Here is a 27100-nt window from a genome sequence, read left to right as displayed (position 1 = left end):
TCAACAAGTCAAATTTAAGACTTTTTAAGACCTTTTTGATGCCACTTTGTATGAAATACAGACCAAAACATGTTAAATATGGGAAATTATTGGGGCATCCTGGTTTATTACAATGAAATACAGCAAAAACTGACATTCTGTGGTCTGTCTGTGACTCAAGGTAGCAGCTTTTTGCTTCTCATGCTCCGCTTAACCCCCATAGTACCTAGCTTAAAGTATTTTAGCACAAAATGCACCTAGCTTCATATAGGTTGGTGATGGATGGATGGTTGAATGGATAGATGAATGAATGGATGGACAGGTGAACGGATGGATGATTAGATAGATGGACAGACGGATGGATGGGTGCTGGGTTGAGTATTTGGTTTCAGCCTCATCATGCATCTCAGTTTCTGCTCGGCTGCAGCGTTCGGCTCCCTCTGCTGGCCACCACAGGCGTTGTAGTGAGTAGCTCTTCTCGGCTGTCCAGTGAGTTTCTGCCCTTTAGCTCTGAAATGTATTATTTGTTTACTACATCTTAGTGGTGCTACTTCATCACATGCCACACAAACCTATCTCCACATCTAGAGCCTCCTGCACACAACTCTTCCTAAATGACAAAATCCAGTGTAGATCATGACCATGAAACATCTATTGAACATGGCCGCTTCCCGGCCTATCGTGTCTCCGCGGACAGAGATTCGATTCGCCTCTGTGGAGTCCAGGCCACCGAGCCGGAGGAGAGGGTTCAGTTTCAGGGTCATGTTCAGAAATATATTTTTTTCTTCTTTTTTACCCCCTGGGATGTATAAAAAAATAAGCAGCTTTCTGTCTGCGTGCTGTCTGGGTATGAGCAGAGGCGTTCTCGGAGCACAACAGTGAGCACGGGAGCGTGAAGCTTTAGACGAGTCTGCAGGAGCACATGCAGCGGCTCGTCTCGGGCTAAGACGGCCGTCCGGTGCCTCTTTGTGGCCGTCTTTGTCTTTATGTAAAAACCAATGCTCTCCAATGATGTGTTATGTAAAATTCCCAGAGGCTTGATTTAAATGGTTGGATATCCTCCATGCTAGCTTAGTTATACTCCAGTGCATCGCCCCTGAGAGCGCAGGGACGCTGCATAAAAAGCAAATGTAAATGCAGCCTCAGCTTCTTAGATAACAAGAAATTATGTCATGCCTTTTTCGTCTTATTGTATTATTATAATAATAAATAAAAAAGAGGGACTTTTCTCGCGCAGATGTTTCTTTTTATCCGTACAATCTCTGCATCCGGGCTTTAAAAGACAGCTTTATAAAAAAAAGAAATAAAAAAACCTGCCGGTCCCGGTGCCAGGAGAGAGAGTGGCAGCAAACCCACGTCTGCTTTGCTGTAAACATCCCACAAGCAGAAAATGTGGGAGGAAAAGAGGATTTGGATGGGGGCCCATGCAGGCATGTCTGCAGCAGGTTGCATGGGTGAGAGCTCCACCCATGACCAGGTGCCACCTCATTCTTTATCACCGCACCACAATGTAGATCTGCTTTGTCTCAGTCTGTGCAGGTGCCTTTACAGACAATATTATTCAGAAACCTTAAACATTTACATGTTTTACAAACACAAACTGCAATCAGGGTTTCACCAAATCAAATTTAAGACTTTTTAAGACCACTATATCTGTATGATGACAAAAATGTACAAAAGGAAACTGCATATTTTATATCATAGTAGTGCCAATTGTATTACTCAGAATACATGTAGCATCGTCCAACCAAGCGGCGATAAACTTACACTTACCAAACTTAGACACCAATAAGCTAGCAAGGGTTTATTAGCAGCTAGTTAGCGGTAGCTGCAAATGCCTCAAGTCAAATGACTCAAACTTTTGCTATGAGAAGAATAAACAGAATACGAGATTAAATAGTTCTGCCACAACAAAATTTAATACCGGCTTACATTTTTCCAAACAATTTAAGACATTTTACGTCCTTAATTTTAGATACATGCATTTATGATTATTTTAGGATGTGTGGAAATTATATTAATGTGTTTTAGGATTTTATGTGATGTACCAAGATAAAGATGTGCATAATTGTGGAGTTGGAGGAAAATGATCCATGGCTGCTTTTAATTTTTTTAAATGTGGCATGTTGTATAAATCCATGGATAAATGGAAAGAAAATCATAGCATTTTTTCAATCAATCAATCAAATTTGATTTGTACAGCACCTTTCAGCAACAAGGCATTTCAAAGTGCTTTACATCATAAAAACACTAAAATACAAAGTCATAGAAAACACAATCAACGTTACATTTTGCACATCAGATTATTGATGAATGTTTCATTGATTATGTTTCAAAAGCAGCTGGGTTTTTAGTCTTGATTAAAGGCACTCAGTGTTTCAGCTGTTTTGCAGTTTTCTGGAAGTTTGTTCCAGATTTGTGGTGCATAGAAGCTGAATGCTGCTTCCCCATGTTCGGTCTTGTCAGGTCTTCTGGTTCTGGTCTACTCTGCATCCCCAGAACCAGAAGGTTGATACAACAGCCATAGATAGCTAAGCCGTTCAGCGATTTATAAACTGTATTTTAAAATCTATTCTCTGAGCTACAGGGAGCCAGTGTAGGGAATTTAGAGCTGGTTTGATGTGCTCTAACTTCCTGGTTTTAGTCAGAACACCAGCAGCAGCGTCCTGGGTCAGCTGCAGCTGGAGGTTTGATTGTTTTTAGGCAGACCTGCTGCAGTAATAAATGCGACTGAAGATAAATGAATGAATGAGTTTCTCTAAATCTTGCTGAGACATTAGTCCTCTAATCCTGGAAATGTTCATCAGGTGACAGAAGGCCAACTTTGTTTTAGCAGCAGTGTCAAAATTACACATTTTCCTGACTTTGAGCAAACATGGACTAAACCTATTTAAGTAAATCTATGCAAAATGTAACAATCAGAAGACAGAGTAATATTAGTACTACTATTAATTTTTTTTAAATCAGTCCTATTTTTCTCAATAGAAAGCCTCTGTAGAGGAATTATCGGCACAGATTTTTCATCATTAGCTCAAAGCAGCCTATGCATTAATCATCCACACAATTATCTGCTATACACTCACTTTACAAAATCCGCTCCCATTTCTCAAATCCACAAGTCCGTCCACAAACCCAGACGACAACATTCAGGCCTCTCTGACGTTGCAGAATCGCCTCATTTCCACTCAGCCTGGCTTTGCTTTGAAAAGTTTTTTTTCTTCATCAGAAAATGTAATTAGGTTGTTAAAATCAAGAGCTAGAACTTAAGTGAAAGAGCATAAGATGTAATGTGATTAGAGAGGCCTTTAATGAGCTGGTAATTAGCCACATCATGGCGCACACTGGGTGCCGTTGTGTCCTGAACTTGAGCAGGAACCCTTACTGACTGGGGCAGCCTTTGTGTTAGATTAGTTCCCACTTGTCAGACATTATTCCCTGGAATATGGTTATGTTTTACTTTATACCTTCATGAGACATCGCTTGGGAATGATCTGGAGGTCACGCAGAGGTCAAGGAGAGAAAGTAGGAAGGAAGATTAGATAGATAAACTGAATAAAAGAAGGAAAAATGAAAGTAAGGAAGTAAGGCAGGAATGAAGAAAGGAACAAAGAAAAAAGAAATGAAGGAAGTAACAGATGACGGATAGATAATCAGAACAAGAGAATGAAAAATGGACAAAGCAAAAAATAAAGGAAGGTAACAAGGAAGCAAGAAAGGTAAGAAGGGAGGGAGGGAAGGAGGACAAAGAAAGAAAGAAATTAAAGGAATAAGAATGGAAGAAGAGATAGATAGATAGATAGATAGATAGATAGATAGATAGATAGATAGATAGATAGATAGATAGATAGATAGATAGATAGATAGATAGATAGATAGATAGATAGATAGATAGATAGATAGATAGATAGATAGAACAAATCAAGGAAAAATGGATGAAGCAAGGAAAGAAGGTAAGGAAGTGAGAAAGATAAGAAAAGAGAGAGGAAGGGCAGATAGAAAGAAGGAAGAAAAAATGAAAAATGGAAGTGCAGAAGGAGAAAAGGAAAGACGGAAGGAACAATGAAAGCAAGGAAGAAAACAGACAGATAGATAAATAGAAGAAGGAAAAATGGATGAAGGAAGGAAGACGGATGTTTGGACAAACAAAAGGATTAACTGACCGAAACAGATGGAGGAGTGAAAACGTGGATATTTGTAAGAATGCAAATGAAAATCTAACTACTTTAATCATTTTCTATCCTCAAATTGCTTTTCCTTCCTTCCAGATCTGAGAAAATCATCAAATTCCAGATTTTGCAGCCAAACAGCCAAAACATTCAACATAAGCCGTATTTACAAAACACATTTTGGTTTATGTCTCAAATATACAGAAACTATAAATCACGAGAGACTTGAGGCTCCACCCACAAACACCTTCACCGCAGGATTCATCAGACGGAAACCAGCGTTCCAGAGGGGGATCGTTGTCTTGATGTTTGTGCCGCCCATCATCAGCCGGAGCCCATCGTACCTCAACCCCACCCGAGTCTCCCTGCCTCTGCTTTAATTTTCAAAACAAAAACACGTCGGTCAAAGGAGAGGACAGCGAGAAGGGCGCTCCTTACGACGGCGAGCCGGACCCTCCTTCCCGCTGACAGCAGATTGCCGGTTTTATTGGAAACGGTTTAAGAGACGTCAGAAAATCTGGTAAAACTGAGGCGGAAGCATATGAAAGCAATTAGCTGAATAAGACGAGAGTTTGAGCGGGAATATAATGCTTCCAGTCAAGGGCAAAGAGGGGCCATATGACTTCAAATTTCCAAGCCATGAGACGGTTTCATTTTTGCGTTTCTATTTATAAACCGACTGGACGAACATCCCCCCAAAAATCCGATTAGGGAAATTACGAGCCCAATAAAAGAACCGGCTGTTTCACTTAAAAGCTTTGGCCTCCCATTTCCTAATAAAGAACAAGTGAAAAATGATTCAATAATGGAACAAATGAGCTTTATGAGCTATTAATATGCAGTACATAACATAAACACGGCAATAATATTGGCTGAACATTTAAGGAGGTGAATAAACTGTCCACAGTGGGGGGAGAGTGGATTAATGACGGCGGCTTGTCCATGCAGAGCTTGTGATGCAGTCCCTCTGAAAACAAACCCAGCTCAAAGTGGGAGGCAGTGACTGAGTGTGTGTCTCTAAAACGCTCTATGTGTTTAAAATGTGCTGCACAATACCTGCTAATTCTATTAAGTGCTCCTGCGGTGTGGCCGTGTGGTTATGGTCTGATGTAAATGGACGGCTGGTTGACTAAACAATGCAATAGCATTAGAATAAGATGATTGGATGACAGAGTGAGGTAGAAAGGCCCGAGCCCGGCCACCCTCGGGCCGTGCCAAGTCCATTATGCGTATTGGAGGCATCTGGAGATCCGTCATGGCGAGTCAGCTGGGAGAGAAGGGAAGCTGTTGTTCTGTTTACCCGCCATCGTCAGGATGGCTTCCACCTCGCGACATCCGGGCGCAGATAATGCAATCAATTAGGGACCTCACAAACAATCCCCCCTTCTGTCAGTCTGAACCGGGCCTTCGGGCGGACTGAGGTATCGGGAGCCACCAGGCTCAAGGGCAAACCCGGAGTTTAGACGAGTCTCACTCCAGCAAAGGTAACGTCTGTAACTGGTTTTCACAATTGTTTATGTTTTCATGATGGAGAGCACAATGAACTGCCATGTTGCTGAAATCTGCTATACAAATAAACTGGATTGACTGATTGATTAAAGAAGTTCGTTGATGATTGGAAGGACAAACTTTCGCAGGCAGTGAATCTGAGATGACGGAAAATCCCTCAAATAAGCTTTCTGGGGGAATCGTATCACTTGTTTCCATTAAATGGTGGTCGGTGGGCTACTTTGTAGTCTGGCATATTCAGGAGAGTGTTTCCAAAGCCTGGTCAGGTGGCGCTAAACCCAAATACGTAACACTGCATCATACTAGAGTGACGACTAAAGTGAGGCACTAGTTTGTCTAGTGACGTTTTTCTGTCCTCCAATCATGGGACTGTGGTGTGTGACGCCAAAATGACATTTTTCTCATGTTACAAGTGAAAGAATCCGCCAGTGGAACTTTTTCACCAATATTCAAGAATTATTGACTTATAACAAGCTCCTGTATCTTGTCCATAAGCTACTTATGAGCTATGTTTGTCTTATTTCCAATGTGCTGAGATATTTAGACTAGACACCAGACCAAAAACACTTGGTAAGATCTTGTGTCTTGCAGTAATTCACTCCCATGTAAAGCTGGGAATTACCTGCTACTTATGCAGTCACCCAATTCACCTTAAGACAACATTCTCACTGGCTGCTCACTCCGAGTTGTTTAAAGCACTTATGCAGCATGTGATTGTTTGAGTGCAATCACCAGAGAGCCAAGAGGTTGTTTTAATTGGTTCACAACACAGAGCTTACCCCAGGAGCCGCAGGATTTGTTGACACCGCAGAGAAATTGTGAGGATTTAATGTTACAATTTCCCCCTGATATCAGGCAGCTGTGCGTGACACCGGGCTCATGTGAGAAGATCAATTCCCCCGAGGTGGAAGCATCTTCGTCAGATAGCTCGCTGAGCCACCATGACGGGGAAAATCACGAACCGCCACTTCCACCAATGTGGGGGATGTTTGGATTACAGATCTCACCCCCCTCCTTCGCCTCGCTCCCTTTCTACATGACACCTTCTGTGGAGCAAGGTGTTCCCAGAGGAGGGAGAGGGGGACATCTATATACACTTAGGCAGGAGAAAGGTCAGGCTGCCTGAATGTGCCAGGCAAACAGGCAGCGGCGGTCCAGGGGGCCTGGGGATGAATCACAGGAGAATTGGTGCATGGCAGTGAATGAATAACCCGCCATGTCTCCCCAAACCCCATTATTTCCCCGCTTCTCCGGCGGGGCCTGAAATTCATGTCTGCGCATGCTGCCAGTTCATTAGGGGAGGGATGTCATTCCTCTTCTGGCTGCGGCAGGACAGGCCAGGCGGGCCCCAGGAGAACCCGGCCCTGTTTAATTCCACATCAAGCGCTCCACTGAGGACCTTAATCTCTGCTTGGGTGATCAATACTATATCAGTGTAAATTAAAACGACAATTTTAAAGCAATTAAGCCCGTTAATGCTCGATTCAAATGCCGTTATTTGCCTGGTGAGAGACGAAGGGCGGACCGGTGTGTGTGACGCACACACACACGAGTAGTTTGGCAGGGGGTGGGGCTAAATTATGAGCCGTGTCCACAGTGACAGGTAAACCGCTTTAACCGGCACGGCACAATGTTGAGACCAGAAAGACAGAGCTTAACAAAAGCAGCTCAACTCTCCACCCAGAGACCTCTCCAATTTCAGAGGACGATAACCCAATTGTTCAAATCTGATTTGTGCGGCCAAACCCAATTACGGCCATATTAGATGAGAAGTGGCAGGGAGAGAACGCTTGCTGAGGGAAGGCAGGGTAAATAGAGAGGGTTGGAGAGGGTGCAAAAGAAAAAAAAAAGGAACGTTACACAATAAAAATGCACTTAACTATAGAATCAAGCTAGGCAGTAATTGCGTGATTGGATTATTTTCATCTCAATCCCGCGTTCTGCTTTTGAAAGGCTGTTTGGAGTCATTGTTAGAGGGAAATAAATGAGACCCAACATTAACCTTGTCCCTCTGTGAGTCCTGTCTCAAGTGAGGTGATGTGGAAGTGAAGAGGAAATGAAATGAAAACGTTGTTGGCCGTCTAAATGCCAGACAGCTAACGGAGTTTTACAAATTCGCCAATTAAAACCAGTCACACACCAGGAGAGAACGTTGCACTTTCTGCATTTAAACTGAGGGAATATTTAACTGAAAAATGTAAAAAATAAAATAAAGTAAAATAAGATAAAAAAATTAAACTGACTCATTGTTGTACTTTCTCCTTTTGGATTTACTTAAAGTCATGGTTCCATCAAATACAGCAAGTCGGTAAAGCCTTGAAAAAGCACAGCAGCACCATAAAATCACCACAAACATATTTTAAAATTATGCAATGATGCATTAGATTTACTCAAGTTGTGACACAAATTCAAATAAAAGATTCTTACTTTTGTTTCATCGGTTCGCAGAACCAAAAAGTCTTTGGGATCCTCAAAGTATTTTTAGAAAATGTGAATTTATGTTCTTTTTGGCCAGCAATTTCTGCTTCAATAACTTACATATTACACTAAACATTATAATTTATATTTTAATTAACTTTAGTACTTTATTCTAAAAAGAAACTAAATTGTAAAGTCATGTCATCAAAGTATCTTAAGGGTCAGTTTTGTCTTATATGACAATATTGAGAAAAGTTGTGATGGTTGCCATGGTTACTGATCAAAACAACTGTCCAAAAGTCATAAAAAGTCAAAGAAAACTACAGAAGCGTGCAACGCCTCAACCAAAAAAATAAACAAAATCTAAAAAAAAGAGCAAATCAGAAAAAATATAACTCCACCATGAAAGACGCAATTCTAAAATTGAAATTTCTTTAAAAAATGATTTGTGTTTCAGCTGCTCTCTGATTGGGCCTGTTTGTAATACATTGGGGCCATTCACTGCTGGTACAATCAGTTAATGTTGGTGAGAGCCCAGATTTGTTAGATCAACAAAATATGTGCAGGGCCTGTAACAGATTCCTGCAAAGTGCACTTGAAAATAAGCCGTGATTCTTAAAAAAACAGGCAGTCTGGCTAACACTACGTCCTCAAGATCTGTCCAGACGATCATGAAACCCACAAAATGTCACTGGCAATGATCACAGTAACCCAGGAAGCTCTCAGACACTCTAATGAAGCGGCTAACAGAATTTCACCCTGAAAGAGCCCTATGTCTCTTAATTAGGAGCTAACGAGTCACGTGTTGACAAACCAAGAGGAAGTGCAGTGATTAAAAAGATGGCTGGAGCCCCGGGGCAAGGATTAGTCATGGAAGTGTCCGTCACTGGTCCGAGTAAACAGCTGTCACAAGACGCCGCGGTTCGGCGACACGGCTGTCAAACCACCTCAGTGACAGCATCTTAGCAAACAGTCTAATCATTGTAGATGAATGATGAGAGATATTAATGATTACAACGCACCTTTATGTGATTCAACGTTTAGGGTTAGAAGAGCGAGCCGAGAAACAATCAACAAGATCAAGCTGTGAAGCACAAATCCAAAACTCTGTCATCGGCATTCGGCTCCATGAATTATTAAATACGTGCCAATAGTGATCAGGTCTGAAAAAACAAAGGCAACCCCAGAGTGCTTAATTAGCAGGGCGGGTGGCATCGTGCATCTCTGATCAGGCAGGATGAAGGACACCCAGAGGGCCAGAAAAAAGGCCCAGCAGCGTCTTGGTTAGCGTCCAAGCTGTCCGATCCATCACTCTGTCCGCTGACTGGTGTTAGCAGGAGCCAGCTCGTATTAATTATCAGCTCATTTGGGCGGTGCGGGGCGTCAGGGGTGGGAGGTGTTCGGTTTTCTTTGATCAATGTAACTGATCGCCGTTAGAGAACTCCACTGAGGGTGATTAAGGTCAGTTCTGCCCGGTTCGATGCATGTTCTGTCCCAGAAGATGGTTAGGGAAAGCTGTCGAAGTCTTGGTGATTAGATGAAGCATTTGTTTTCAGCCACCAAAATTGTTCCAAAGCACAGGAACTAAGAACTGATAATTCAGAGCTTTGATAACTCATTGACCAAGAGAAACAGATTTATGAAAGCTAATCGGTATTGAATGTAAGCACTTCGGTAGAGTAAAAGTGAGGAGAGATTCTCTCCATATTTAGATTTAACTCAACAGGAAACACAATCAAATTATTATATAAAATTCAGGCTGCCAACAAATGACATATTATATTAATTAATTATTTAATACACAACCAACCAAAAATCAAGTGGGTGCAAGGACGGATGGTTGAGGGCCATTGATCGGGTGAACTGATGATTGATCAGATGGATTGGGGGTCGGTTGGATGGACTGAGAGTTGGTGGGATGAATTTTGGGTTATTCAGTTGGATGTATTAAAGGTCAGTCAGTTGGATGGAATATGAGTCATTTAGATGGATTATGTATGGGTTGGATGGATTTAGGGCAGTGGTGTCAAACTCATTTTTATTTTGGGCCGAATCAAAAATCTGAATGTTCTTAAAGGGCCGGTTGCACCAGAATCTATTGATAAAACCAATTTAACTGTTAAAATGTCAATAAATAGCTGTTCCTCCAGGATTTGTGATTATTTTAGTGTTTATTTTTGCAATCAAAATGACAGATTTTGTGGTGAATATTAAGAAATATTTGTAATTGTTATTTTTTTTACAGTATTTACGCTAATGTGTGATGTTAAATGTGATTCTATAACTCGCTGTATCAGTTACGGATTCAATGTTTTTGACCAATTTTGAGAAAATTAGCAGTAAAATCAGGACAAAATGTGGACATTTTTTGATTTTGTGTGATTTTTGCAGATTTGTGAAAAACTGGATGAACTTATTGATGTAATTTGGAGTCCAGAGAGCCACATAAAAAGCTGCGGCGGGCCAGATTTGGCCCCCGGGCCTTGAGTTTGACACCTGTGATTTAGGGTCTGTGGGTTGGATGAACTGAAGATCGGTTGGATGGGTTGAGGTTTGAACAAATGGATGGATGACATTCAATAGGACCCACTTTTATATTTGTGTGATTGTTAGGATGCCTGAATCTATTATCTTACTGTGCAGATTTATTCAGAATAACATATTTTGAGTGGATGTGAGGTCTGGGCCTGCGCGGCTCTCGCAGACAGAGCGTTTATGAAAATCAAAGCCAATAAGAACATAATGACCCCTGGCTGCTGGGGTCAACCATGCCATGCAAATGAAGCAACTACAGCTGGTGGTGGGATCAATACGTATAGACAAAGCGCTGCTGGGGATAGCCCTGTATCAGCACTGCTCCACAGACGTGAGTCCGCACTGAGAAGCAGAGCCGCACTCTAAACGGAGCGAGGGCCCGAAGCCAGCAGACAGAAGTGAGCTTTCAGCAGGAAGGCCGGCTCAAGTGCAGAAGAGGAGATATCGCCAGTCATGCTTCCTCTCACTGATGTCAACAGGCAGCATGTGATCGTCCCCCACGCCTGGCTCTGAGATGCTACGCTACTTCACATACCTACTCCACCCGACCCAAAAAAACACCACGCACGCCCTTGTGGGCGATCAATAAAACCTGCGACCAGGACAGCCAAGTATTGCGACAGCGTTTAGACACACTAAGTAGTTTATTTTCCCGCAGGCTGGACAATGTGACATCCACCTTTTAGGGTGTGCGGGTATTAACCTTCTCCAGACATATGAGCTAAAGAGAGCGTCGTAAAACACAATCAAGGGGGACACACTCCGGCTTTCACCATCAAACTAAATTAAACATCTCCTCTCTTATATGTCAGAATACCAATTCTGAGCGTGTCAGAAGAAATTTCAATTTCAGGTGGGAGCAGCGGGACTCTGCCTTCCCACGGCTGGCCTCTCCCCTCTCATTTTCATTCCTACCGCTCGGCGCGGCCATCCATCAGGGTCTGGGCAGAGGACACCTCCCGCCTGCTCACAAATGCATGGAGCAAGCAATAAAATTAACCTTGTGGCAATTGTTTTCCCACCCGTTTGATGGCCCTCGTGTCAGCTCATCTGTTAAGGCGGAAAGGCATAAAAAAAAAAAAAGTCAGGCTGGGATGTGGACAAAAATGATGACTTGTTGGAGAAGGGTTGGACCTTGAATAGAGCGAAGCTAATGCCAGATTATAGAGTCAAAATGCAATCAATCAGCGTTAGAGAGTATTTGAAAAGACTGTTGCTTGTTGATTTGTGTTTGAGAACAATACAGAGATGGACGTTGGACGAGAGAGCAACAAAACTGCCTTGCAAATGTAATCTTTGTTGTGTTGCAAGCTCATTTAGAGGCATTTTACTGGGATTTAATGTGACAAGTTAGTTTATAACTGTTTTTGAAGGTTAATGTAAAGAAAGTGAAAAAAGTGTGGCATGCAAAGACATTAAATGCATATATATCTAGGAGACAGCAATTCTGTGGAAGAAGATGATCAGGTCAATTAGGAAAAGAATAAAACGCCGTATGTCTCAGACAACGGACAGCTACGCTATCCTATGGTGTAACACGGTGGTGGCAGCATAAAGAGCCACAACAGGTTGGTTTAGATTCTCAAACGTCATGTTTAAAGATACTTCCTAGATAACATCAAATGTCCATATCATCTATTTATGAGTAATTAATTAATTTGAAACTTCTAAGCAAATTAAACGTCGCTTTATGCCTACATGGTTTGTTTACACCCTTAAGTTGCTCTCGTTTATTTTAACTAGCAGTAAAGCACAGTTAAAATACAAAAGCTAAAATTTTCTACCTTTTTCTCTGTATTCATTTGACTTGTTGATAATAAATTTTTTATTTGCAGTTGTTATTTTACAGAGTGTTGGTCTCCTGTTCTTCCATTAAAATGTTGATTTGGTCCAAACTGACTTGACTTCATCCATATCAAAGCATTTCATGTGTTAAAATGGTCTAGTCAAAACCCACACCTAATCTAACTGGGTCTGAGTTATTTCACATATATCAATGGGTAAAATGTTCAAATATGTACAAATGGATGCCACACTTTTCAAATTTTGAGCTGAAAAAAAAAGTTTATCACATAAAATCCTAATAAAATAGATAAAAGTGTATAATTGTAATACAGCAGATCCACATGGACTTAAAGTTTTGTCATTATATTTTGTGGTATTATTATGATAGTAATAAAAGTGACAATAAAAACTATGTATTGCTTCTATGTTGGGTAGCCCCAGACACACATACATACCAATATGTGTTAATTTAATATATGAAAGCATATAAAAGTGTAGTTTGTATCACTAAACTACACAAACCTTTTTCAAATTTATTGATCCTTTCATTTAGCAAAAAGTGAAAATGGTCAAATTAGCAATTCCGTCAACATAAACAGTTTCAGGTTTTTTTAAACATCATTAATTTAGATATATTATCACGATAAGAAATGTATCTCGATAAATGATACGATAAAATCCCAACCATTAGGTTGTAATACAAGGAAATGTGGTTCAAAAGGTGTGAATACTTTTTCCAGACAACATGGCGGCTCATCCCTGACCCTCCTCTCCGCTGGGCAGACCAGGACAAGCTGGACGCAGGACAGCGGGGGATAAAAATCTTTCAGGGGGTGTTTATTTGCTCTCAACACCTTCTAAGCGATCAATATTTTTAATTTGGGTCCGAGTTATTATTTTTCACATCACTGCGCCGGGGAGCAAAGTAAAGTGGCTCATATTTTAGCACTAAAAAGATCGATATGACAGGCTCACCTTCACTCTGCCCCCTCGGCGGCTGGGGGTGGCTTTGGAGCAGGGTGGCGTAGCGTGGGTGGAGCGAGGGGAGGGGGCGTCGTGCACATCATAATGGACGGCGGCGAGGTTCGCCCGGCCCGGCTCGTTGCTACAATCACATCATTATCTACAGGCCGGAGACACTCGGACACCCCCACAACACAACATCCTGCACCTCCAACACCACTGATTTACTCTGCAAACACACACACTCACAGGGAGACACTTTATCAGCTCTGTTTACGACGAGAAGCTGCCTCTGAGTGTGTGTGTGTGTGTGTGTGCTTCAGCTACAATCCATGAGGGCAAAGGCTCGAATTTGACTCCTTGTCAGAAACGCATCAATTCCTTCACCTCTTTACACAATCCATTAATTACATCTACATTTTAAGCCTAAATATTTTCACAGAAGGAATGCCCACACTCTGTGCTCCATAACTCAGGCCTGATGGCAGATTCATTGATCGCCGCTCTGCCCCGTTTCCACGGCACCAGTGTGTTTCCCGCCGTGCACGCTGCCGGTTGTGTCTGTGTGGCTTTGTCGCCCGGTGTGTGTGTGTGTGTGTAGGTGTTCGCGCTTATGGCTGCCCTGCTGGCATGACTGATGGCGAAGGAGAGTTATGCCCCGGGCGATATTACTGAGCTGACATTTACTCCGTTCGAGTGGCCTCAGGCGGCGCCGCGCTCCTCGCCGTATTGAAATAAGAGCCAGCTCGGATTTAGTTCTCAATAGCTTAGGCTCTTTATGTGGAGGCTTTTTAAACAGCGAAGGGTTGCTGCTTCCTCTGGGGAGAATAAAAGCTCCTTGAGAAGCCTTGATTTATCAGACAGAAGAAGAATTGGCCGGGAAGAGACTCCAACTCTTTTTGAACAAGTTTTTTTATCTCTAACTTTTTTTTTTAATCTCTATTTAACTCCACCAATCTCTCCATCAGCTCCGTGGATGACAAAGAACAGCGTCCTCTCAGCATGATTCTGCCACCACCATGTTTCACACAGACATAACTTCTCATTAAAAACAAAAAAAGAGATATTAATGGATATTTTAACTAAAACATGACCTGCTGGGATGAATGAGGAGATATCGCACTGCAAAAACACAAAATATCTCCAAGTATTTCTTTCTAGTTTATATTCCAAATACCTTAGTACTTTTGAAATAAGACAAACTAACTTACATAACTTTTTAGCATATATACGAGCTTGTTTAAGGTAAATAATACCTTAACATTGATAGAAAAAGTTCTAGTTCTGCTGGCAAATCATTTAATATACAACAAGAAATTTTCTCCACATTATAAGTGAAATAATTTTCATCAATATTTAGGAATTGTTTCCTGTATCTTGCAGAAACATTACTTGTAAGTTAGTTTTGTCTTTCTTAAAGTGTACTAAGATATTTGCACTAGAAACTAGATAAACAATACTTGGTAGTGTTTAACTTTAGAATGTATTAATCCTCAATGCAGCCATGCAAGGTTCAAATTCAAAATCGGTGACCAAAGCTTCCTGTCTTCCTCCTCATTCCTGATTACTGCAAAGAAAGGCCAAAAATCCTTGATTTACATATTTGTTTCTTTAGATCCTAATAAGATCTAGAGAAACTCACTCATATGTTTCTCTTTAGTCACATTGATCCTCAATGGTCTGGCTAAATAAAACAACCAAACAGCTGGAGCTGATCCAGATGTAAAGTCCTCACACCGGCTCCTTGCACCTCAGAGGACAGAAACTTTATTTAGTTTATAAATCACTTAATAAATTAGCACCGTAATACATTAAAGGTCTGCTGGTTCTGGTTCTGCTCTGCATCCTCAGAACCAGAACCAAACATGGAGAAGCAGCATTCAGCTTCTACCACAAATCTGGGACAAACTTCCAGAAAACAGCAAAACTGTTGAAACACAGTTCAATTAAATCAAGGCTAAAACCCAACCGGTTTAATTACCTTTTATTAATAATAAATGGAACACATATTTAATGATGATTTTACTAATTGTTTCATAATTAAATACTGTGTTGTGTTTTTATAGTGTAAATCACTTTGAACTGCCCTGTTGCTACAATGTGCGTTAATGATAGACTTGAGAGGGAGTCAGTTCACATTTCAGAACCATTTAAATACACTCAGACATGAGCCTTTCTGCGAAATTCCTGAGTCCAGGACGGAAACAGAACCGGACTCAGTCCTTCAGCGGACTCCATCGTGTCAGGGCATTACATCTACACTCATGTGCACGCATGAACCCGGGGTAAAGGGAGACAGCAGCATCCTGTCAAGGCACAGATCCTGATTTATCCGCTGTCACTGATCTCATTCCTGTCCTGCAGACCACACACACACACGCACACGCACGCACGCACACACACACACACACACACACACACACACACACACACACACACAGGCGAGGGATGCCTTTAATTTCCCATTAAAATGCCCTGGAACAACTCAAACCAGAGGAGGCAGCGTGTGTGTGTTTGCGTGTGTGTGTGTGTGTGTGTATCACGGTGTGTGTCGGCGGCCTGATTGAACTGTGTGACAGCGGCGGACGCTGCCGTTAAGCTGCAGGGACGCCGCAGCTCCGGTTTGTATGTCAGGAGTCGGTGACGCCGCCTCACATCGCCCCGATAAATATTAATGGGCGAGAACGAGTGGATTGGGAGTTGAGTTATCAGGGCGGGCCTTCCTAATTGACATTTTACCTGCTGTATACCTTAACAGAGCCGTGAAGCAGCCGGCCGTGTCAGTCAAGCTCCTGCAGGCCAACGCTGCCCGTCGAGATCTGCACTCTGGCTCCAGGTTTATGAAAACACAAGTTTGTTTTCCCTAACGTGAATCTTTTCAAGCATCTGAAAGCTTAAATTCTGTTTAAACAACCAGTTCAAGTAAATTCAAAATATATCTCAAATTAAACAGAATTTATAATAAAAATTATCATGTATTTCAGTAATTTAGTTCAAAAAGTGGAAGTAATGTACATAAAACACTCACTCAATCAATTATTTCTGTTTATTTTAGTGTTTACTCTTTACAGCTGTTAAAAAAACTAATTATTTATGTTTCTCAAGAAATCAGGATGTTACCTAAAAGCAAATAAAAATTATTAGCTGATTTCTGCATCAAAATGTGGAAAATTGAGTGGAAGGAAAAAAGAGGGAAGAAAAGTTTGCCCAGGCAACAGGAATAACTAAACCTGTGGAGGAATTGTTCAAGATGTTGTTGCTCAGTGGTTCACAGTATTATTTTTAATTAAAAGTAACTTTTCGCATTTATTCAACAAAACCTTCGACCAAAAACATGCAATCTATGGAGGAACACGAGACAAGATTAGGACATGCAAAAGGTGCAGGCTTACTGCCTCCAGTGCCAGGCTGCACTTTTTCCTTCCACTAAATGTTTTTTATTAATAACAAGTCAGCTTCTTTAGTAGTCAAACATCTGATGGACAATTTGTCCATAACGTCACATTCCGGGATTAAAACTATTTTCCATTTGAGCCAGAATGATCAAAATGAACAAAACTTAAGTGATTAAACATCTATAACTTATGAAGTGGATTCACTTTTGAATAAATGTTGTGATCCGACCCATACAAAACTATTAAATAGTTTTAATAAAAAAACACAAATCTGTGCATTCAAAGTGAAAACTTTTTCTCTCATTGCAGAAACATGAGATTATCAAACCGTTTTTCAGATCTGAGAGAAGATAAATCAATAGTCTCATTACTGAGCGTCACACACGCGCGTTCATCTCATCCATCAAAACACACCCACGTAAACACTCCGGTGGGCGTTTTTATTACACACCCGCAACGTCCAACACCTTTACTTCAACAGCCTCTTCACACACAACAGCACAGAGAAAAGAAAAAAGAAAAACAAGTGTTCCCGCTTATTTTATCTGAAAAACGACAGGCGGGCCGGGCAACAAACAATTATCCCAGGAGCGCGTTTGAGGGGAAGAGAAAAGATCGAAGATTGGGAAAACAAACACGGTGATGTCATCAAAGCTAAATGGCAAGCCCGGCGTGTGAAACGACTGGAGAGTCTCTTCATATTTACTGTTGCTGGGATTTCAATACCAGCGCCGCAGGAAGCACATCCGCTGTTTCTCTTTCCGCCGACCGATTCGCACAAACTGCTATCTCTATTTGATGGGAATCAAAGTAGGACTAAAAAGGTTAATGTACAGACAAACAGCGCTGAACAAACGGCGGCGGAGCTTATACGAAACGGCAGATAATTATGTTTGTGAAAAGGCCAGCGTTTTGGAATAATTTTTTTTCTGAAAAGAGCAAATGTGACTCTGCGGGCGCTTTGATTAATGAGCGTTTGTGGAGAAGCAGCGTAGCGTGGGGAAACGGCGGAGAGGCTGCCGTCCATAGGCAAAACACACAGATGTTGTTGTTGTAATAGCTCCTCAGGAATACGCAGATAATTACTTTATTGATTGAACATTTAAGCTCAATGCTGCTTCACATTTAAACATTATACCTCCAAGTCCAACTGTTTGGTTCCAGAAAACAAAAACTGATTTTTATTGCGATTTTATGTGGCAGGAAAAATGAATAGTTTTGAAGTGAAGCAAAATAAAGACTTTTTTCCACTTATTCTTCTTTGAAAAATAGCTCAACCTCAGTCAGAGTGGACAGAAAGCACGTGTGATCTTCCGCTTTACATCCTGCCTCTCATTCCCATTAGGATTTAATCGTAGACTTTGACTGGGCCATTCTAAAATATGATTGGCCTTTTATGTAAACCATTCTTTGTAGCTTTTGACTGGATGTTTACTCTCATCCTGCTGGAAGGAGAACCTCGCTCCAGTGTCAAAACCTGCAGCCTCTCACAAGTTCTAAACACTCCCACACCATGATGCTGCCACCACCGTGCTTCACCTCATGTGTTCAGGTTGATTTGAAGTGTCAGTTTTCCTCCGCACACATTGCTTTGCATGAAGCTAACCAGATTTCCTGAGATTAAACCAGCATTTATCTCCACTTTATAATTTAGTTATGAACTACTTTGTTAGTTTATATTTTTAATATATTTTCCTTTTTAGAGTTAAATTTGTGTTTAGCTGAGTCCATCTCTGTATAAATGTCACCCTGATTTTGAACCGCAGTCGCTTTCTCAGCCTTTGGCCACTTTATTTCTGAATATTTGCTGCCCCCTGGTGGCCGTCTGCGACCACTGCAGGAACCCCTTTCAGTCATAAAACAGCAGAATGGGTCATCACCAAGGTAACGGGCGACAGAAATAAACAGCAGTTTAAATTGTGGCTCTGATGGAAATATTACCTTCATACTCTCAATCTAAAGTGCTTTTTTAGTTATTTTTATAAAAACTTTATAAGTTCTGAGAAGTGAAAAGAAAGTAATAAATTGACTTGGATCAGTGATAATAGATGAGCTCTGTTATTAGCGCTTATACTTAGATTAACAAAACATTTTAATAACTTAGCTAAATTTCATAATATATTAATTTAATGTTTGGATTAAATACGTTCCATCAACCGTTTCCACACATTTTACATATTTGGATGTAAACTGCAGTATCTACTGAATTATTAATTCATTCATTCATGTAGTTTTACAGTGTAGAAAGAAATGGTTAAAGTGCCCGGAAAGTTTAATCAAATAAAAGTACTACTACTTCAACATATTTTTATTCCAAGTAAATTAAAACGTAGCAGCACAAGTAATTACTCGAGTAAAAAAGTATTTGATAAAAAGGCTACTAATGAATTATTTACCTGTTCAGAACATCTGATTTAAATTAAAAATTATGGCAGACAAATGAAAAATCTAACATAATGTTCAAATTCTGATGTTTTATAGACAAAAATTTAATAAAAAATCATACAATAATAACACAACTAGTTTTAAGCAGAATAAGCACTATTCCTAATTTAAAGTTTTTCCAAAATACACTAAATTTATGTGATGTATATGTTAAAATAGGGTGAAGTACTTCCTGTGACAATATTTGTCGTTTGATCACAAGAAATTAGAACAACAAAAAAACTCACTTTGACTTAAATTGTGTGTTTTTGGTGAGTTTTTCTAATATAATATGTTTGTTTTTCATTTAATTAAGTTGCTCAAGGTATGCAGACATATTACTTATGCAAGAGTAGCAATACTTTATAATACTATTACTCAAGTAAAAGTACAAAGTATAGTGTACAAGAACTAAAAAACTACTCTTAAAAGTAAATATTTTTCAAAAAGTTACTCAATTAAATGTAACTAGTTACCACTCACCTCTGGTTGGAAGAGAAATAAGTACTTTTTAAATAAAAAAATAAACATTATATTCTATAACACGCAATACCATAGCATATAGTTTATTATTTCATTTGTAGCAAGAGAAGCATCTGCAGTGAAAAAATACTTGTAATACTTCTAGGCTCAGGTCTTTCTGCTTGACTTCACATCAACACAGTGTAGGGCTGATCTGTTGATTACTTTTTTTCTATTACTGATCAATAATTTGACAGTAAAAGGTGCTAATATGAGATTTTCTCTGCAGAATTTGAACCAGGTGAAGCTAAAATGATGCTACTTGAGCAGCTTTGGGTTACAGAAAAAGAAAGATTTTCAATTTAAATGGAAAATTTATGTATTTTTGGTCCAATTTTGGCCTAATTACTGCTCTGACCATGTTGTTATTTTAGCAAGTGGCCTTTTCTCAGTCGATGACTCGATTAGTTGATTTCAATAAATGAGCCATCACGATTAATCTGACTGTTTCAATCCAAGAAACTTCTATTTTAGTCTAAATATTCACCTGGTTGATGCCTATAAAATGCATTTGGTTGAAGTTCAACTTGCTAACAAATTATAGGTAAAAGTGTAAATACACTCTATATCACAGGTGTCAAACTCAAGGCCCGGGGGCCAAATCTGGCCCGCCGCAGCTTTTTATGTGGCCCTCTGGACTCCAAATTACATCAATAAGTTCATCCAGTTTTTCACAAATCTGCAAAAATCACACAAAATCAAAAAATGTCCACATTTTTGTCCTGATTTTACTGCTAATTTTCTCAAAATTGGTCAAAAACATTGAATCCGTAACTGATACAGCGAGTGATAGAATCACATTTAACATCACACATTAGCGTAAATACTGTAAAAAAAATAACAATTACAAATATTTCTTAATATTCACCACAAAATCTGTCATTTTGATTGCAAAAATAAACACTAAAATAATCACAAATCCTGGAGGAACAGCTATTTATTGATATTTTAACAGTTAAATTGGTTTTATCAATAGATTCTGGTGCAACCGGCCCTTTAAGAACATTCAGATTTTTGATTGGCCCAAAATAAAAATGAGTTTGACACCACTGCTCTATATGTTGATTTAAAAAACAAAGTTCAAGCAGCATTATTCTGCTAAACAAATGAACAAAACTTTAGACAAGCAAAACACATAATCTATTTAACATAATTTATGGATTTGGGCTGAATAAATGGTCGTGCTCACCGTGAAGCGCTCTGGGGATTCGTAGCTCTCATCGATGTAGACGCGGGCTCTGCTGTAGTCCTTCAGCTCCTGAGCGGCCATCAGCTCTCTGACGGACACACAATGATAAACTGTTAAACCGATGGAGCTCTGATTACGGAGCCATGAAATCCCATTTCACACAACAAACCAGAGGTGACGCGAAGTGGCCACAGGGGGGCGTAGTCCGCTCAGTTTCTATCAGCTGCTCTATTTTAGACTGTGAAATCAATTAGAGCGAATAATAAGTGGCACACTTACTTGACGAAACGTTTCACCTCCGTCACGCCTGACTCCAAACTCTTCCCACCGCACTCCTGACAGTGCAGGGCCAAGAAGTTGGGCTTCTGCGCTTTTACTGTCTGCAATAAAAAAAGAGGAAAAAAAGAAGAAGTGGGTCAAAACGGTTTCATTTGATCGTTTTATTCTTTTGGCATCTATGGAAGTTAAAACAGAAACATGTCGAGTCGTTGTTTCTAATAATCAAACATCTCAGTTTTGATCCCCTGTCTCCTATCAGGGATGCTGCTGCAGCTGTGTATGCATGAAGGGTGTGGCTGACGATCAGACGTCACTCCACGCCAACAAGCCGGCGGCGCCGCAGAGTTTCCAGGATGACTCGAGCAAACAGAGAAGACATAAAATTCAATTTCAAGTTGTCTGTACTTCATTGTTTGAAGGGTTGAATAGATATAAAATAAAAACTGGCAAGGGTTTTATAAAGAGATTCATGGATTTTCAATAGAGCAGGGATGTCCAAAGCGAGGAGCAGGGGCCATTCGCAGACCTTGGAATGATTTTACATGGTCCACAATTTTAATTCAAAAATGGTTTTGTAATCTATTTCCCAAGAAATTTAACATTTTCTTAAAAATTAAGTTTTTGCCTTTTATTAGCTATTTTCCTCTTCTTTTATTCATAGAAATGGGACAACAGGAAACCAGGGAGACTGTTTTTATGTTTCTACAATGGTTAATACATCCATTTGAATAGAAACCTGACTATGTTACCGTTCAATGTACAGAATTATTTTTGTGTTTTTAAACAAAAATAATAATAATTCACGACCCAGCTGTACTGAGGTTTTTATCCGACATAGCAAATACTTTCAACGTTACTCAAGATGGATTGAAAACAACAATTTACTTCAGGAAATCGTTGCTTCTTTTATTCACTATGAAGCTTCTCTTGTTGGTAGAATTGATAAGGCTCATTTAAAATGACAAATATTTAATTAGGTTGCAGTCAGGGCCATCTCTGAAGCATTTCAGATGAGTTCTTGGGATTATTGTCCTGTTGGAAAACCCAGATTTGACCAAATTCCTTCAGTGAATGTTGATCTAAACCTGGTTTAGCTTTGGACTGTAACACAGGAGTAGCAGGAGTTTCCAGGTCAGGTCAGGGTTTGAGATTTGGTTGCTCATCGCAACGAGTTTCCACTGAGATGAGGTCAACAGTTTGACCCAGAACAAACCAGAACCAGAACAGACGGTTGAAACTTTGGACAAAACTGGGGGTTCTTGCAGCACAATTATCGCGTTTTGAGTCTGAACCCAAAAAAGATAAAGATAAACTCTGTAAAGAATTTGACGGACCGGGTTTAGAGTTTGGGTCTGTGTCATTTTCTCAACTCTTTACCATTTCAATCTGTCCCAATTTCAGCCACTAAATATACACACATCAAGTCCTACCAAGAAAAAATAATAGTAATCCAATCAACCCTTTGCAATTGGAATGATTGTTGCAATTCAATACGTATTGCAGTTCAAGAGGAAACCAACCAGTTGAACTAGTGCAACTCCTTCACTTTATTATCAAACTTTGTATTGTATTTATTGTATAGACTTATTGATGTTTTTAATGTCTACTTTTGTTACAACTGACTACTTATCTTGTCTACTCTGACATTTAGTGCTGCCTTTCTTGGCTCTTCTGAAACAGATCTTGAACTTACTGGGTTTCTATGTGGTTAAATAAAAGTTAAATGATAATTAAAAATAAGTAAAACTCCACCAAAGCCACCCAGAAGCTGAGTCATGGATGAGACATTTGGAAACATCGTTGGGTCAAAGGTTTGCTGTGGAGCCGGCGATAAAATCTCCAATGTATCCATTTTACATGGCACTTTAGATAAAACCAATACTGACTGATCAATACTGACTGTTTGCATGAAGCTCACTAATAATTTCATACCAACAAGCTGAAGCCAGGTGAAAAGTAATACTTTCATTAAAAATCAAAGCAAAGAGAAACATCATGTAATAAAGTCTCTTTGTTTAGAAAAAATCAGCGATTAGATCAAATGGTTTTCCTGTTTGCTGTGAAGCTTTCTTCCATGGAACAAGAACAGATCCCAGATTCATGGTTTTCCCTTCGGCGAGAGTCACATGACCTCATGTCGCTTCCCACTTCCACTCAGTGAGGCGTTTGTGAGCGGCGTGTCAGAGGGGCTCGCAGCCGCCGACTTCTAATAGAAAATCAATAGCATGGAGTGATTTACAGCGCTCGCAGGCACTCACAGGGGTCCGGCCTGTGGACGGCGGGCAGAGGACCCCCGATCATATAAAGGTAATGTATGGCGGTGCTGCTATAGATTTTCCATCAACCTATGGCTTGTCACTTAACTGGATGACCCAAAAGCGCCGACCTCAAATGGCTCAAAGTTGGAGCCATTTGAGGTCCTATCAATCTGACGACGGGAAAGGTCACAAACCCAAGCAGCTCGCAACTAATGTGATATGAAGGATGTGTGTTTGTGTGTTGTTGTTTGTGTTGGACCTGTTCTGCTACACTTATTAACCTACAGAAGACAGATGGGCCTGGTGGGAACCAAAACCCCGTCTTAACGCGGCGCTAAGAGTCCAGGGTTAAGGAACAGAGTGCTTATGGTTAAAGTTACTAATGTGATCAGCGTAAGGGCTGAAGCCATTAATCAGATAACAGAGATTAATCAATAAATGAAATATTCGTCAACTAAGAACAGATTCACTTTAGATTTTAAAAAGGGCAATTTTCTGAAAGAACAACATATTTATAGTGGTAGTTAAGCACACGATTTTTAAAAAATATATACATTTCTATTTTAATTTAAAAAATAAATAAATAAAATAGTCTGTAAATATGCTCTATACCCAGAACTTCTCTAGTGGCAAAATTTTAGCTTCATCCAGTTCAAATTATGTAAAAAAAAAATAAAAATAAATAATAATAATAAATAAATAAATAAATAATAATAATAATAATAATAATAATAATAATAATAATAATAATAAATCTCCTGTTAAGCACCTCTTGCTGTCCAGTTGTTTATCGGTTAATGCCAAAATTAATCAAATAACTTGCAAATGATCAAGAGTTTTTATTTATTTAACTAAGTAAATACACAGTTAGACCACTAATACATTAATAAATTGAATTAAATATGGAATAAAGTTTTACTGACTGGAAGTCGATCCGAAGTCCCAACATCGGCATAAACACAAACATGCGTGTGTCTGCGTGCGTGCGTGTTGTGTGTGTGTGTGTGTGTGTGTGTGTGTGCGCGTGTGTGTGTGTGTGTGTGTGTGTGTGTGTGTGTAAGGAACCAGTAATAATTTCATTACCAGCCTTACGTTTCTTCTACAAACAGAAAGCCTTTTACTGGCATCCAATTACACGCAGCACGCTTTACACAAACTGTTGACGTTTGAGCAGCAGCTGCCATATTGACTCTGCGTTCTGCAGCCACTGATGCGTAACAACGGAGCGAGGCCTCGGCGCTGACAGCTGCTCCGTGTGAGCACAGAGAGGAGCCCGTCCTGACAGAGACCTGCCATATGGGGCCACTTCTCAGCCTCCCGAGGATGTCACACACGAGCGTGTTTGATGTGCAGGCGTGTCCTCTCGCCCCGCCTCTTCCTTCTCGGGAAAGCGACTACTGGCAACGTCGGACCTCCAAGGAGACTCCCGTTTGTGTAAATAACTCATCCGTCAGGGTTTCAGCAGCTCGCCTCAGGCATTTTATCTGCTATTATGAGATTCCTAAACACATGTAAAATTTAATCTTTGTATCTATTTTGATTAATCGGGGATCAGAAACCATTAGACATCGATTTAAGTGAAGTGAAATGTTCTCCCTGCCTTTACTAACTTCATCTGAAAAACTGTACATGTAAAAAAAAAAGATTGTTTTCTTCTTCCTCAAACATTGGTCAGTTAAACTCAATGGTTTTTGGCCATTTTTGCAGAAAATGTGCAATAAACTTACAGATATGCATTAGCGTGAAAATGCTCGAAAATGCTGCTGTTTAGCGTGAATTTCTACAATCACAGAATCAACTGCAGAAAACTGGGCGGACTTATCAATGTAATTTAGTGCCTCGATTCTTGAGGGCCACACAAAACACCGGGGTCTCGAGTTTAACACATGTGAACTAGAGTTTGATTAAAGCGAACTAAACGGTGTGAATGCATTCTAAATGAGAAGCCTCCCTACTTTAAAACCAGGACATATGTACAAAATATTCCACCAGCAGCAAGGCTTTCTGCCTATACATGTTACATATTTATTTGTTTCTACAAACTGAAACCGATTCCATATAATATCACACGTGTCTGATCAGAAGCCTGGATGTGACACCGTCTCCGGCTCGTCTCCATCCGGAGACGTTTCCAATGCAAATCAGCCAGGCGACCATTGATTTCAGTGCGGCGCGATGCAAAGTGGTGCCTAAACTGCTGCAGCCGCAGTGGTGGATTCCCATTTAGTCCAGTCTATCGCACACAAGTGGGGCAGGCAAATGACCCTGCATGGTTTATGTGTATGCGAGCTTTTAAATTGCAAAACCTTGAGAGCAGAGCAGAGCCTTGATGCAAGATTTGATTGGACTCACTGGCAAGAGAAGAAAGGAGTTGTTTTATTTCCTTTGCCTCGCTTATATGATCCAATAAAGGGGAGAAATCTAATATATAAAGGTTCAAAGAGTTCACACAGGCTTTATGTGGCTGTCAAGGATCCTCAGAAACTACGTTATATTACTGGGGAGATTTTTTAAAAAGTTGTTATTTTTTGAATCTGGTCTCTAAGTCAATTTATTTGCATTTTTTTAATCCTCAGAGATGCTGGAAACACTTCAATTTTATCGAGAGAAAATGATAACGAGCTAGTTTACAGCATGTTCCAGAATTACTTAAATCTACCCAAAGGTCCACAAAATTAAACAACAGCTTGGGCATTGCTGTTATTAATTAAACAAAGGTGAAGCCATAAGGAGAAGCTGCTTATTGTAAAACTAAGTACACCCTTGCTGTCTTTCCAGGACTGGAAGGAACTGAAGAGCATCAGTCATAACCTTAAAGAAGTAACTGTTGACCTGGAAAGGCACAAGGTAAAGCAGTCAAGAGGAAAAAGGTTGATTTGATTCTTTCATATCTGAGAAAAGCTGCTCTCACTCCTCCAGACTAGTGGCAGCACCAATTAAACACCTGGTGGAACTGCACATCTGCTGAGCTCATCATACGAATTCCTTCTCACTTCAAAAAATATAATAAAAATACTGTTAAAGATTTAAAGAAGAGACATTGTTGTGATGATTTCCTACAATAATTACTGCTGGAAAGTTTTTCCAGCATTGGGAAATTGGTAAAGCTATTTCCTTCAACTGTATCAAGATTCATCATATAAAAAAATCACTGCAAAAGAACCTAAACGCAGCCATATTTGACGGTCCGCTTATTAATAATTTACTGCTTATTTTAGCACAAAATAACTCAGTTTATAGTATGAGTCAACTTCACCTTTTCCGCCCTTTCTTCCATCTACTGAGGTGTTCCTGATTTTAGCATAGAGGAGTCAGTCAGCAGGCTAACAGCTGCATTAGCATGAGTAGCCTAGCATCCTGGCTGATGGTGGCTAACTTGTTCCCAGCAGAGCCGAGTTCAGATTCGGATGCTTCTTTCCATGACGTCAGCTCAGAAGCAGCAACACGGAGCTGGCATGGAGCTACAGGCATGAGGCCTGGTTCACTCAGGGGCACACCTCTCCCACCGCATGCTTTCCTTGCCCTCCTTTTTGCTCCACACACACACACACACGCACGCACACACAGAGGGAGAGAGAGAAGCAACCATGACACGTTCCTCCAAAGCACACAAACCTGCAGCCCAGTGCAAACAGAATTCCTCTACCGATGCAACCAGGACATACATTATTCCCCCGC

At 40.3% G+C, this 27100-nt stretch overlaps 1 protein-coding gene across 4 annotated transcripts in view; it reads right to left on the bottom strand.

Moving 5' to 3' along the window:
* Positions 1-27100, bottom strand: part of LOC103461042 (inositol polyphosphate-5-phosphatase A) — a 195586-nt gene that overhangs the window by 85669 nt on the left and 82817 nt on the right. For all 4 annotated transcript variants that reach the window (XM_081616722.1, XM_081616720.1, XM_081616721.1 and 1 more), the window contains 2 exons: positions 21165-21265; positions 20886-20973 (listed from right to left, as the gene is read on the bottom strand). In XM_081616722.1, coding sequence (XP_081472848.1) covers positions 20886-20973; positions 21165-21265 — 189 coding nt within the window. The remainder of the gene's footprint in view (positions 1-20885; positions 20974-21164; positions 21266-27100) is intronic.

This window comes from Poecilia reticulata, chromosome 15, assembly GCF_904066995.2.
Source record: "Poecilia reticulata chromosome 15, P_reticulata-male-v2, whole genome shotgun sequence".
In the NCBI taxonomy this organism is placed as follows: domain Eukaryota; kingdom Metazoa; phylum Chordata; class Actinopteri; order Cyprinodontiformes; family Poeciliidae; genus Poecilia; species Poecilia reticulata.
The sequence above is the reverse complement of the archived record's forward strand: the minus strand, read 5'-3'. Positions and strand labels throughout refer to the sequence as shown.